The following is a 14,937-nucleotide window of genomic DNA, read 5'->3' as shown; positions in this document are numbered from 1 at the left end:
TGGATGTATGTTTATGTATGCATGTATATGTCTATATGTATGTATGAATGTGTGTATATGTGTGTAGGGGTGTGTGTGCACGCGCACATGTGTATGTATGTGTGTGTGTGCATTTTATGTGTATGTGTATAGGTACAGGTGTGCATGTGTGGGTGTATGTATGTGTGCATGTGTATGTGTGTGCACATGTGTGTATGACTATATGCATGGGTGTGTGTGTGTCCCTGTATATGTATGTGTGTTGGGTTTTCTTGTGACCAATATGGCCTGTTGAGGCTTCTACTATTCTCCTGGTCTGAAATGCTTGGTAAACCTCGTGTGGTTAAACCGGGATTTACATTGCACTTGAACTGACTACATCATGTCCATTTGAGGGCACTTGGAGAAAAACTAGGGCCCATTTTGAGAGAAAGCACTTTATAAATGCAGGAAAGAATTCCTTGGCCTCGGGTAAGTTCTGAGATAAACATATCCGACTTTGTTTTCCAGTTGAGGTTTCTAATCAGCCTGCATTCAGTCTCAGACGCTACAGAATGTGCCCCTCAGACATTTTTTTTTGTTTATGTAACTACATTTTTTTACTTAGAAACATCCATGGGGAATAGAAGATTTGAGAAGGAAGGATGCTGGCGGTGAGATGGACTAGAGAGGGAGATCTCCAAATTGTCAGGGCCCGGCCAGCTCTGACAGCGCCCTGGGACACTCACCATGGTCGTGGGCGAACACCAGCAGGTCCAGCCCCATCAGCATCTGAGCCAGCTCTTCATAGCGGCCACAGTGCTCTCCAGCTCCATGGGACACAAAGATGAGGGCCCTGGAGGGACGAGAAGGGAGCCTGGTTAGGAAAGCCCAGATGGGGCTAGGCGTGGTGGCTCACGCCTGTAATTCCAGCACTTTGGGAGGCTGAGGCGGGCAGATTGCCTGAGCTCAGGAGTTCAAGACCAGCCTGGCCAACATGGTGAAATCCTGTCTCTACCAAAATACAGAAAAATTAGCCGGGCGTGGCAGTGTGCACCTGCAGTCCCAGCTACTTGGGAGGCTGAGGCAGGAGAACTGCTCGAACCCAGGAGGCAGAGGTTGCAGTGAGCCAAGATGGCACCACTGCACTCCAGCCTGGGTGACAGAGTGAGACTCCGTCTCCAAAAAAGAAAAGCCCAGATGGCTGCCACTGTGCTGCAGCAGCACCAGAGCTTACACAACCTCAGCAACACCAGGAGCCACACCACGGGCTCCAGGCGTTGTCAAATTAGAGGAGTTTGCTGTTAAAATGCTGAACTTCAGAGTCACACAGAATGGAGCCCAAATCCCCGCTCTTCCTGTGGGCTCCTCGGGCAGAGCTCTGGTCCCATGAAGTTTCATTTCTTCGCCTGTAACATGGTAAGAATAGCATCACTCTGCGGGTGCTTGTGAGGCTCATGGGAGCTAATCGATGTCAATGGCCCAGGCAGAGTGCTGGCACGGGGCAGGCAGGTCCTCCACCAGGGTCTGCTTCCTCCCTCGGGGGCGAATGTGGCGGCATTTAGATTCCAAACTATCCAATTTTCAAGACCTATATTCTTAGCAGAAGACCCACGGAGAGCTAGAGTCTCCTTCAGGCATGGAGTAAATGCCATGAGGGATACCCACCAACTTCTGCTGCTGCTAATGGTGATGGGGGGAGAGAGGAGGAGGAGGAGAACAAGCTGCCACCTTCCTGAGCGTTTACTATACACCCGTTCCTCTGCAACTCCACATGCAAGATTTCTAATCCTCCAGTCATCAGATGATTTATCTTCTTTACAGATGAGAGTGAAACACATAGAAGTTAAGTGAGTTGGGCCAGGCAAGGTGGCTCATGCCTATAATTCCAGCACTTACAGAGGCCGAGGCAGGCAGATCACTTGAGACCAGCTTGGTCAACATGGTAAAACCCCATCACTATAAAAAATACAAAAATTCAGGCGTGGTGGCACACACCTGTAATCCCAGCTACTTAGGAGGCTAAGACTGCAGTTGCAGTTGAGCCAAGATTGTGCCACTGCACTCCAGAGTGGGACTCTGTCTCAAAAAAAAAAAAAAAAAAAAGAAAGTTAAGTAAGTTGTCCAAGTCACACAGCAAGTTGGCAAAACGCCATTCACAGTATGTTACCACTGGCTTTCTGGTCTCCAAGAAGCTGCTGTAGGGCTCAGAACACAAGCCATGGAGTCAGGACAGACGTTGCCTTGGCAGAGGCCCCCCGTGCCTGATCTGGCAACCTCTCCTGGGCCTTTCTGCTTGGCCCTGGCCTCTCCGCACACCCCCGCTGACCGTCACTCTGGTTCCCCTGTTGCCTGCCTGCTTCCTAATGCCCCCACCTCGACATCAGCCCACAACCCTCTGAGGACTGGACCCCAGAGCTGTATCCCAGCCGAGCGACATGAACAGGGTCCCAGCTGAGGACACAGACACCTTATTCTACAACTGTGTTCTTCCTATGACTCTTTTTGGCCAGGCTGTGTAAGGGCAGAATGGCACCAGTTTGTTTTATGGTACTTCAATTAGCCCCATTTTTCAAATCACCTTTGCCATCTGTCCTTTTCCTTTTTCCTTCCTTTTTCCTAAAAACAGCAGAGGAATGTTCACGCCTTCTTCACTGCTCCATGGAATGCCCAGCCACCTCCACTCGATCAGATGTGTACTTGTGTAAATGACACCTGCCCGCCTCACATTTCTGGGGTTGGCTGATGGGATTTCTTTCCTGCATTTCCCTTGGCTACTGAGGAGCATGGCTGGAACCTCTAACTAGTCAGCATCTTCCGTCTTCAAAAGGGGCTGTGCTTCCAGAAGGGATAGCTTAAATCCTTTAACCCCCTTTGGGAGCACAGCCACTGCTATCATAATTCAGGCTACTGTTAATGCAGACAGACAAGTCGTTGAGCTGGATCATGCAACTCTCCGGCCTCTCACCACAGCCAGGGGCCACCCAGCAGAAAAGGACTTCGGGGTTCCATTTAGCAACCAAAGAAATGGCACAAGACATTGTCATCATGCCTGGAATTGCCTGTCAAGAGAATCCAGCACCAAGTCAATATATGCAAAAACACGTGGTCTCTTACTCTACAGCAATTCCTTCTAATCCAGAGGTTCTCAACTTTGGCCACATATTAGAGTCACCTGGGGAGCTTTCAAAAAGGCTGATGCCTGGGTCCCACCCCCAGGGGACCTCTGGGTTTAATTGGTCTGAGGTTAGAAAAGCTCCACAGTGGCTCCGATGTACAGCCAAGGTGGAGAAGCACCTGTTCTCATCACAGTGTTGAGCTTAGGCCATGGTGCTGCTCAGAGGCTAAGTGGAACTTAAGCATGGTGAGAATGCAGCCATCGTGGAAACTTAGAGCATGCTTAGAGCCACCAATCTCCCTGGGGGGTATGCTGGGTAGACCACGGGTTCTAGCCATAAGGGTTGACCGATATAGCCATCCCACTGCAGGCGGTGGGGACCACTGCCACCCTTCTCTCTGCACAGGAAGAGCCCGTTGGCAGCACCTGCAGGCTCAGCCTTCGACAGCCCCACACTTCCACCCCCAAGGCCTGGTCAGCACCCTGAGAACCCATCATTGGACACCTGGACTCATTCTGATCTTCAGCTTCTGTTTTGGTAAGTAGGTTTCTCCTTAGTGCCTGGATTCAGATCCTGCCTGGACCCCGATTCTGATAACTCAATCTCCCCTTCCCCCTGGCTGCCACATTTACATGTTCCCAGGACCTTAGTGTGTTTTGTAAATCTGTCCAGCAAAGTGAAATCAAATCACGTTACTCTTCTGCTTTAAGCCTTCCAGAGACTTTGCACTGCAACAGAACAAAGCCTGTCTGCCTCTGAAACACCTCTTCCCCTCTGCCCTGCTCCCAAGCTCCGAGGCCTCCTTTCTGGTGCCCAGATGTGCCAGGCAATGGTGTGCTGTTAAATGTTTAACAACTGGGTGTGGGGGTGGTTCTAGGGTTCCTCCGCCCACTGCAGTGCCCAGGGCAGAGCCTCCTGGAAGCCCGCCTGTGCTGTGCTTACTGGCACCAGGGTTTCCATGTGCTTCACCTCACCCCCTGTGAGCACACCCCTCCTCCTGCGAGACCTTCCGCCTCCTTCCCCACACACCTGCTGCAGGCGGAGCCACTGCTGCCGCTCCCTCCTCTCTTCAGACCTCTTCCCAGCCTGGCCCAGCCCTTCCCAGCTTCCCGCCCTGTTGCCATGAACACAGCCGGCCATATCCTGAGCTATGTGTGTCTGCATTTGTCTCTCTGGGTAAATGGACAGACCCCAGCTCCAGGCTTCCTGATGGAAGGTCACATTCACCACTGGATGCTGGGTGCTGTGTGGAAGCTTCCCCTTCAGGGTTTTACAAAACATTGTGCTTCTATTTCTGCTCTAAAAACATACATGACCGAGCACTGAGAAACCCAGATGTGGAGGAAATGCACATCCCAGTTGCTGGGAGGCTGTGAACAGACAGCAAAGTTCAGCCAGAACAACCTAGTTGGACTCCCAGTGTGACCACGCAGGACCCTGGGCAAGTCGCCTGATGGCCCTCAGCCTGTCTCCTTGGTGTTGAAATAGAAAGAATGGGATGGCAGCAACAGTGGGTCCTACTTTCCTTCAGCTGAGTCTGAAAATGTGAATGAGAGCTTATTACGTGCCAGGTCCCCGGGACACTGAGATGAACAAACAACGTTGTCCCTGCCCGCACACAGCTTGCAGTCACTCAGCAGAGAACACATGTGTGATTGTGTACTGTGAGGAGCACTGTGAGCACCACGAGAGGGTCGACAGATAAGGGAGCCTGACCTAGACTCCAGGGAATCGCCAGGGAAGACCCCTGAGTGTCTGAGTGACTGGGAGTTGTTCTGGTGCAGAGGTCCTGCTGGGGACACACAGGTGTGCCTACTCCAGGCACAGAAGGAAGGCCCTGAGTCCAGAACACCGTGTGGAGGAGGAAGGTGAGAGGTGCACAGAAGGCTGGGTCCACAGCCCCAGGGGCAGCAATGGGGCGCTGGAGTTCTCCTCTGTGCAGGGAATGGTACTCAGCAGGGCAGCGACCTGATCTGACTTCAGCTTTGTGAGGACTGCAGGGCTGCTGCGAATGGAGTGGGAGATGAGAGACAACATTCATCAAGGGGCTGACAGGGCCCTGAACAGGTGCCAAGGAAAGTGGTTGGTTTCTGCCCTTCCTCCCTTGCCGTTCTGCAACCTCAACAACACGCAGCAGCAGAAAATTAGCAGAGCCATTTATGCAGACAAGGCAATACCCACAGCAGCAGAAATTAGGTTGCAGAGGAGGCTGGCTAAGATCTTTTTCCTGGAACTTCTTTAACGGCTGCAGCCAGTTGGGAGCCAGTCGTTCAGGGAGAAGGCAATGACTGTGGGAGGGGCGCCCAGCCCCAGAAGCAGATGGCCTGCCTGGCATCCAGCCCCGGGAGGTGGGGCAGCTCCCAATAAAGCACACACAGCCCTCGAGATGAACAAGCCGCAGAGCCTCTCAGAATGTACAAACCAGGCTACTTTATCCTCTCCATCGAAAAACGAATGCCCCCTTTATGCCTTTGTTCATTAATCAGGTGACCTAACCTCTCACCTGTGCCTCAGTTCATTCACCTGTGAGGTGGGGATAATCCCAACACCACCCGCCTCGGAGAATGACGTCACGAGGTAAATAAGGAAATGCGGATGGGGCAGGGGTCTTGTCTGGGCTAACGAAAGCCCCCATCACTGTCCGCTAGGAAGCCCTTTGCTCCAATGGCACAGGTGAGCCACTTGCCAGGTGAGCCACTTGCCATCTGGAGGTGTGGGGTGAAGCTCTGGCCCTCCCATGAGCTAGTTCCTAGACCTCTGTGGGCCTCAGTTTCTCCACCTGAGACACAGGAACACTGCAGCCTCCAGGGGTTTGGAGGTAAAATGAGACAACGTGTGTGCAAGTGCACCGAGGCCCTGCAGCTCAGGATCCAGGCTTCTGCCTTCATGACCATCTGCTCTGCCTCACCTGCCTCCTGCATGAGGAGGAGGATTCGGGGCCAGGGACAACTCACATTCTCATGGTCACTGCCAGCCCCATGGGCAAGACGCCTGCAATACACCAGCAGCCACCACTGCCTTGAAAGGCAGAGACCAGAGCTGAGATGAAAGGGGTTCACCTCCACCGAAGAGGCTGGCCTGTTCTGGCCAGACTCTGGACTTGGCTGGACTTGCTGGCCCTCGACTGTTCATCCACAGAGTGGGGATGACGGTGCCTCCCTAGGAGGCCGCCAAGAGAATTAAAGGGACAGTCCCCTAGAGCATGCGGAACGGCCAGCACTGAGGGGAAAATGCTAGCCTCCTTCCTGCCTGACCTTGTGGAAGCAACACCAGGCTCCCTTAAAGGAAGAACGGAATGCCCAGCTGAAGGAATGTTCCCTTCATTTTCTTAGAAAAAATCAGGAAAATGAACGTTTTGTTGGAGGAAATGTATGGTCAGAGGGATACAGTGTTTGTTCCTGCCACTAGGTGGGTGGGGATGCCGCCAGTCCTGGGCGAGGGGAGCCTCGGGGACACTAGTCCCACGACCCTTGGGGTGTCCTCGCTGGAGGGGCGGGAGCATTGCCTGCCTCTCCAGGGCAGTGCCTGTTCTTGATTCTTGCTTATTCCAGAGCATCCCACTCATTCAACTGGATCCCTCACTTCATCTTCCACTTCTACCAAACTCCTTCCTGCCAAATTTTATGACTTTGTCAAATTTGACCAGCACGTCTGCCGTCGGGGCTGCGTGTGGGCTTGTGAGAGTGAGTTGGATCCCTTTCCAGTAATTAAAGCAGGAGCATGATGGCTCTGTGGAAGCCCAGATCTAACTTGTCCTTCCTCTTGGAGTTCCAGGGGGCTTTGGTTCCTCTCTGTCTCTGGCAGGGCTCCCACAGCGACAGTGCGCGGGGGACAGAAATAGAACAGAGCCAGTGAAGGAGCTAAAATCTCACAGAGGAAACTAGAAATAGACTTCTTTGTATAATAAAACAGATCAATAACGCCTGCCTCCCAGGGAGGGCCTTGGAGAGGACTGATTGAGAGAATTTATGGAAAATCACCAGCATGCTGCCTGGTGCAGAGTTAGGCATTAAATAACAGCCAGGGCTGACAGCTGACACCTCGGCCAGATACAGGTCAAAGTGTGTTATTACATATTAACTCATTTAACCCTCACAGCACCCCCATGATGTGGGTACTGTTATTTCCCATTTTACTGATGAGAAAAGTGAGGTCCAGAGGCTGGACAGCTTGCCTGAGGTCACACAGCCAGTAGGTTTTGAGCCCAGCAGAATTTTAACTCAGCCAGGCTGGCTGGTAAGTCTGCCTTCTTGATCACTATAATTAAATAATAAGACAACACCATGTAATGGTCAGGTTGTGCCCCAAAGGCCCCTCACCCTGACCAGCTTATCCTCTCTCTGGTTGCCTGCCCCGGCACCCCTACCCTACCCTGTACTCCAACCACAGGGAAGGACGTGTGGTTCCTCCACACCCTGCCTCTGTCTATGCTCCCATGATTGGGCAGAGGCCTGTTCTTGCCCTCTGTGCAATCCGCAGTCCTTCCACGCTTCCCCAGCACTGAGTTACGTGCACCCTCCTGGGGCCCTGCGGTACTCTGTTCATGGCTCGTATCCAGAGTTCATTGTCCAGGGTATGTAGACCCTGTGTTCTTTGAGAAGAGATCATGTTTTATTCATTCATCCTGGTGTCCTGTCCCTAGCAGCCGGCACTGCCTCTGCTCCATGAATGCTGAACGAACGAATGAATGAAATACATCAGAGATAGGAGAGACAACTGTGGACTGGAACAGTCATGAAGCATTCCTGGAGGCCTACAGACCACTCCCGCAGTGCCCAACAGTTTTGAAAGCACTCAATGCCCCAGGTTAAATCCCTTTTTGCTTTGCCTGGCTAGAGAGGCTTCTGGTACCTGCAGCTGAACCTGGTTATCCAAATGCTCCAGTGGAGAGGTGGGAACTCTTTTGGGCTCAAGAGGTGTGGGGGGATGTGAAAAGGGCATTAAAGGTGGGGCAGGAGGGGGTGGAATGGCAAGGGACACAAGGCCCTGAGGCACGTGGTGGCCAGGAGGAGCTGGGTGTGAGTGTGAGCAAAGCCCAGCCATGGTAGGAGGAGCCGCTGTGGACCATCCCCTGTGGGCTCAGCTTCAGGAGACCTGGGCTAGAATGTGAAAAGGCCCAGGACCCATCTATGGCTGGAAGGAAAATTTGAGATTTGGGAACACAATGGGAATTAGACTCATCATCCCTGACACCCAACACAACCTTAGCTTCTTCTTAAAAGGCATATTTTGGGGCGGGTGAGGTGACTCACGCCTATAATCCCAGCATTTTGGGAGGCCAAGGTGGGGGAAGACTGCTTGAGGCCAGGAGTTTGAGACCACTCTGGGCAACATGGTGAGACCCCATCTCTACAAAAACATTTTAAAAATTAGCAGAGTGTGGTGGCGCAGCTACTTGGAAGGCTGAGATGGGAGGATCACTTGAGCCCCGGAGATTGAGGCTACAGTGAGTCATGATCATGCCACTGCACTCCACTCCAGCCTGGGTGACAGAGAAAGACCCTGTCTCAAAAAAGAAGAAAGAGACAGACAGACAGACAGACAGACAGACAGACAGAAAGAAAGAAAGAAAGAAAGAAAGAAAGAAAGAAAGAAAGAAAGAAAGAAAGAAAGAGAGAGAGAGAGAGAAAGCAGACCTTTAATAGAGGCATTTTCCAAGAAGAAAACAAAATTGTAACCATAATAAAACAAAGCCACGGCACAGGTAAGCATTCTTTGATCTAATACTCCTTTCAGAATGGGCACAACTCAGACCCAGAGCAACTTTGCATCCAGCATATTTTAGCACAAATGCTGCCACCCACCTCAAGCTATGTATTTTTTTTACTATCATAAAACACTACAAATCAGAAGCCCTTGGTTACGCCAAGGTGGGTAAAGTGACAATCACCCTGATTAGTGGTAAGTGTGCTCGTTGATTAAGAAGCAGTATCCTGTGGGCTGGGGCCCTGGAATCAGATTCTTTGGACTTGAATCCTGGATCTGCCCCTGACTGGCTGCAGGCCTAGGTGACAAGTGACTCAATCACTCTGTGTCTCAGTTTCCTCATCTGTGAAGTGGGTACTTATGGTAGCACCCACCTCCCAGAGGCTCCGTGACGATTACATTGGTAATGAGTGAAACATGAGCCCAGTGTGCGTTGGGGCACTCAACCCACATGAGCTAACATCATCTCCCCGGATGTGATCTCAGCATTACGTAACATTCTAAGCCATTTGACAAATTAGGAATTGGGCATGGAGCTGTTAAGTATTTAGCCAAAAATGCACACATGCCAAGCTTGGAGGGAGGGAGATCTGATTTGAAGACCGCCTTTCTTAACCAGTACACTACATTGCCTGTCGTGGACAATTTACGCCCACTGTGACCTCATGGCAGCAGGAGATAAGATGGAGAGAGGGGTGATAGATTGGACAATCCTGAAATAAAGGCACTGTTAGTCCTTCCTTTCTTCCTTCCTTCGTCCGTCAGGGGTTTACTAAGTGTACTTTGTGAAGCCACCTCAGAATCCTGAGTTGAATGAGACCTGGTCCCCTGCCCTTAAGGAAGTCGCATGGGAAATAATTTCCCTGACTCCCTATTTTCCCATTAGCACAGCCTGACACCAGCCTGCCCCGTAGCCTCTTGCCTCCCCCACGCTGGAATGCCTGGATTTCTAGCTCAGCTCTCCTACTCAAGTCCAGCCAGTCTGCCCACTTCCTGAGGGACCCCAGTCTAGGGGCCTGATCCTTCTCCCGCTCACACTGACAGATCCCACCATTTCCCCCGCGGGCTGGTGTGTGAACCTGCTCTGATGGAAATCCCAGGGGGTAGCCAGCCCCAGTGCGGCGAGGCCCAGTCCTCCATGTCACCCAGTCCTCCATGTCACCCGTGCCACTGAGACTGCAGCTGAGGTTGCACTGTGCCTGCCCAAAGTGCGGGCTTAGTTAGGGTGTGGCCAGCCCAGTGTCTGGGGAGGCTTCCTCTTCCTTTGGTGCAAATGTCCTGCTGAAACAAGTGCCCCCAGAAATAGAAGAAAACTGCAGAGCCTGACTCCCAAATTCCCTGTGTCAGGAGCTTTACCTTTCAGTATGAGCTTTCTTCAGATCATTGAAAGATCAGAATCCTACAGGAGCCTGAAAGCTCCTCCCGCACACCCCTCTGTCCCGGGCACTAGAGGGCCACCCTGCCTCCTCTCTCCCTCCTTTCTTTCTCATTTCTTGCTTGTCTTTGAGCCATACTGCTTGAAAGCTCTCTGAGAAGCATCTGCAGCCTCCAGGCTAACCACAGTCCAGCTCACATTTCGTGTCCTGATGATTCTACGTGGTTGCAGTTGATTATGTTTTGTGTATATTGGGAGTATCTGTGCATCTCTAAGCTCCCCCTACCCTGACCCCTACCCGAAAAGGGGAGGAATGCTTATTGAGCTAAGTGCTTTACATATGTCATGCTGTGGACTGAACTCCGTAATTATATCATCCCCAGCCTCCTCCCAAAACTGTGAAACAGGATGCTCAAATATTAACATGGGCTGTTTATCTCAGTTTTAAACTCTTGAGGCCAGGAGTTCCTTCCTCGCCTTTTATGGAAATTCCTTGAACTGCACTGGCTCCCTCAAGGCAAGAGGAGCATGAATCCTTTAATATGCAGCATCTGTTGAGCACAGTGACTCACACCTGTAATCCCAGCACTTTGGGAGGCCGAGGCGGGTGGATCGCCTGAGGTCAGGAGTTCGAGACCAGCCTGAACAACATGGTGAAACCCTGTCTCTACTAAAAATACAAAAATTAGCCGGGCGTGGTGATGAGTGCTTGTAGTCTCAGCTATTCGGGAGGCTGAGAAAGGAGAATTGCTTGAACCCAGGAGCAGAGGTTGCAGTGAACCGAGATGGCACCACTGCACTCAAGCCTGGGCAACAGAACAAGACTCTGTCTCAAAAAACAAATGAACAAACATGCAGCGTCCCCACCCTCAGAGGTCACTCACTAAGTTCAAATCTATATGTCTAGGTCTCTCTCTCTAGAAGTTTACATCTATCAATCTGGCTTTCAGATTCTTGTGTTAAATCAACACATCCATTTTTTTTCATGCCCAGACCAACACTACAGGCAGAAGTCCATTGCTGTGGTCCACACATGCACTTCTAAGATCTGAGGGACAGGGGTTCAAGAAAGGCTGGAGTAACGGCAACGGGCTTGCTGTGTGATGAACCCTGCCTTGTTATTTGAGAAAGTCACTCACAGCCTCAAGTGTCTCACTTGGAAAACAGGAATAATAATCCCTGCCTTGGTGGGTCGCAGTGGCTCACGCCTGTAATTCCAGCACTTTGGGAGGCCAAGGTGGATCACGAGGTCAAGAGATCAAGACCATCCTGGCTAACATGGTGAAACCATGTATTTTGTAAAAATACAAAAATTAGCTGGGCGTGGTGGCACACACCTATAGTCCTAGCTACTCGGGAGGCTGAGGCAGGAGAATCGCTTGAACCTGGGAGGCGGAGGTTGCGGCGAGACGAGATTGCGCCATTGCGCCCCAGCCTAGTGACAGAGCGAGACTCTGTCGCAAAAGAAAAAAAAAAAAAAAAAGAAATCCCTGCCTTGCAGAAAAGCTTTGAAGATAAAAAGCTGCTGGTAGGTACCAGTTCACTTCTCTTGGCTTCCTCTCCTGCGTGTGCATGTTAGGGTTTCCTCAGTCAAGCCACTGGAGAACATGCAAAGCTATGTGGGCCCTTGGGAAGACCGCTCCAGACAGCCTCTTTAGACACATGGCAGGTTTTCTGGCCTGTATTTTGCTTTTTAGCACATCTGGTTCCCATGAAGCAGGCACATCTGGGCAGAAACTGACGGGTTCCAATCCCACCCAGGGGCCATGACTCAAAACATTTTTTCTTGGGAGCAGTGATGTTGATTGTCAGCCTACCTAAGTCTGAAGGAACTCTCCATTCCTCCTTGGCTGTGAGCCAGATGGAACTCTTCCCAGCTCCAACATGTGAACCACAGTGGCTCCACCAGAGAAATAAAGCAATCGGAGTGGACCCAGGCACCTGGCAGAATGGCAGCCGCCCTGGACTTTGGCTGACTCAGCAGTTCCCAGGCCACATTCAGGTCTCACTCTGTAACTTGCATGAGTCTAGGGAGAGGCAGCGAAGGGCCTAGCTTGTCAGAATTGCCCAAACTGGAAGTTAAAAATCCCCAATTGGCATAAACCCTAATAAATCAAAACATTAGAAAAATAGGTTGTGTGTGAATATAATTTATTTTAAGAATGATAACAGTAACATATTTTGAGAGCTTATGGGCCAGGCACCCGGCTAAGGGCTCTCTATTCACAATCTCCTTCCCCATAATTAGAGAAGCTCTAGATCCCATGGAATCTTTTCAGATGTCAGTTTCTACCCCTCTGCATAAGTGGGTCTTATTTTATAGATGACAAGTTTTCTTCTTCTTTTTTTTTTTTTTGAGACGAAGTCTTGCTCTTGTCCCCCAGGCTGGAGTGTGATGGAGCGATCTCGGCTCACTGGAACCTCCGCCTCCTGGGTTAAAGCGATTCTCCTGCCTCAGCCTCCTGAGTAGCTGGGATTACAGGTGCATACCACCACACCCAGCTAATTTTTGTATTTTTAGTACAGACGGGGTTTCACCATGTTGGCCAGGCTGGTCTTGACCTTCTGACCTCAGGTGACCTGCCTGCCTCGGCCTCCCAAAGTGCTGGGATTACAGGCGTGAGCCACCGCACCTGGCCAAGTCTTCTTGAAGTGTGTTGGAAGTTACTGGAAATTTTCTAAACATCTTGAAGTAAGGCTGTCTTCTATGATGTAAGACTATCTTCTATGATGTCGGGCTGTCTTCTGTGATATAAGGCTGTCTTCTGGCCAGGTGTGATGGCTCACGCCTGTAATCCCAGCACTCCTGGAGGACAGGGTGGGTAGATCACTTGAGGCCAGTAGTTTGAGACCAGCCTGGCCAACACGGTGAAACCTCGTCTCTACTAAAAATACAAAAATTAGCTGGGCATGGTGGTGTGTGTCTATACTCCCAGCATCTCAGGCGGCTGAGGTGAGAGAATTGCTTGAGGTCAGGAGCTCCAGATCAGCCTGGCCAACATGGCACAACCCTTCCTCTACTAAAAATACATAAATTAGCTGGGCATGGTGGCATGCTTCTGCGATCCCAGCTAGTAAGGAGGCTGAGGCGGGAGAAAAAAAAAAAGACTGTCTTCTATGAGGTAAGACTATCCTCTATTATGATGCCAGACTGTCTTCGATGATGTCAAACTGTCTTCTATAATGTCAGGCTGTCTTCTATGATGTAAGGCTGTCTTCTATGACATCAGACTGTCTTCTATGATGTAAGGGTGTGTTCTATGATGCAAGGCTGTCCTCTATGATGTCAGACTGTCTTCTGTGACATAAGGCTGTCTTCTGTGATGTCAGGCTGTCTTCTATGATGTCAGACTATCTTCCATGATGTGGAACTTTCTTTTATGATGTAAGACTCTCTTCTATGATGTAAGATTCTCTTCTCTGATGTAAGACTGTCTTATGATGTAACACTGCCTTCTATGATGTGAGACTCTCTTCTATGCGTCGTATGTAGGCCTCCTCAGAAGGATACCCATCTCCTTTGGGCTACAGAGTCTTTCAGATTTCTGTTGAGTTTTGATCTTTTGCTCATCCTTTTGGAAGAAAGTTAATGTGTGTCTAGTATTAGAAACTGAGGTAGTTAAGCCACTATGAAAAGTAGTTTGGAGATTGATTCTCAAAGAACTACAAACAGAACTGCCACTCAACTCAGCAATCCCATTACTGGGTATATACCCAAAGGAAAATACATCATTCTACCTAAAAGACACCTCCACTCACTTGTATGTTCATCACAGCACTATTCATGATAGCAAAGACATGGAATCAACCTAGGTGCCCATCAACAGTAGATCGGATAAAGAAAAGGTGGTACGTATATGCAACGCTATACTATGCAGCCATAAAAAGTAACAAAATCATATCCTTTACAGTAACACGGATGCAGCTGGGGGCCATTATCCTAAGCAAATTAATGCAGGAACAGAAAACCAAACATGGCGGGTTTTTGCATGTTCTTATAAGTGGGAGCTAAGCATTGAATACACATGGACATAAAGTTGGGAAAAATAGACACTGGGAATTACTAGAGGGAGAAGGGAGGGAGGGGGCAAGGACTGAAAAACTACCTATTGGGCACTATGCTCAATACCTGGGTGAGGGGATCAATCATACCCCAAACTCAGCATCATGCAATAAACCCACATAGCAATGTACATGTATCCTCTGAATCTAAATAAAAGTTGATACTTTAAAAAACAAAACAAACAAACAAAAAAAACCTGAGGTGATGATGAGGTTGCTGTCCAGACCTTTCAGCCCAGATGAAGCAAAAGGCTTAGAATTACCCTAAGTAGTGACTTAAAAATTATGTTGAGGAGGAGTAATTAATGTTCCTGGTGAATTTATAAAGTGAAAAAAGTATGCCACCAAATCTGCACATATGTAATATTGAAGAATGCACACACCAACTCACACATATAATTTATGTGTGCTTAAAAAGGAATATGGGTCATTGCAGAAAAATAGAAAAATATAGATGAGCATAAAGGAAAAAGCAAACTCCATCCACAATCTTATCACCCAGTGATAATAATTATGAACATTATGATGTATTTCCTTCCAGGTTCTTCTTTTCCAAATATATTAAAATTCATTTATAATTATTTATACATTATACGTTCCTTTTAAATCCCGCTTTTGATTCCATAACATCTTTCCATGAACATCTTCCCATGGAAATAGCATCAACACTTACTTCCAGAGTTGCAGTGAGGTTGAATGGAGAGAGCATTGGAGAAA

General features: G+C 49.6%; 1 protein-coding gene across 5 annotated transcripts in view; it reads right to left on the bottom strand.

The window, feature by feature from the left end:
• Nucleotides 1-14,937, bottom strand: part of LOC105477808 (monoglyceride lipase) — a 137,094-nt gene that overhangs the window by 93,037 nt on the left and 29,120 nt on the right. For all 5 annotated transcript variants that reach the window (XM_011734599.3, XM_011734601.3, XM_011734598.2 and 2 more), the window contains one exon: nt 708-814. In XM_011734599.3, the coding sequence (XP_011732901.1) occupies nt 708-814 (107 nt within the window). The remainder of the gene's footprint in view (nt 1-707; nt 815-14,937) is intronic.

Source organism: Macaca nemestrina, chromosome 2 (assembly GCF_043159975.1).
Source record: "Macaca nemestrina isolate mMacNem1 chromosome 2, mMacNem.hap1, whole genome shotgun sequence".
NCBI lineage: Eukaryota > Metazoa > Chordata > Mammalia > Primates > Cercopithecidae > Macaca > Macaca nemestrina.
The sequence above is the reverse complement of the archived record's forward strand: the minus strand, read 5'-3'. Positions and strand labels throughout refer to the sequence as shown.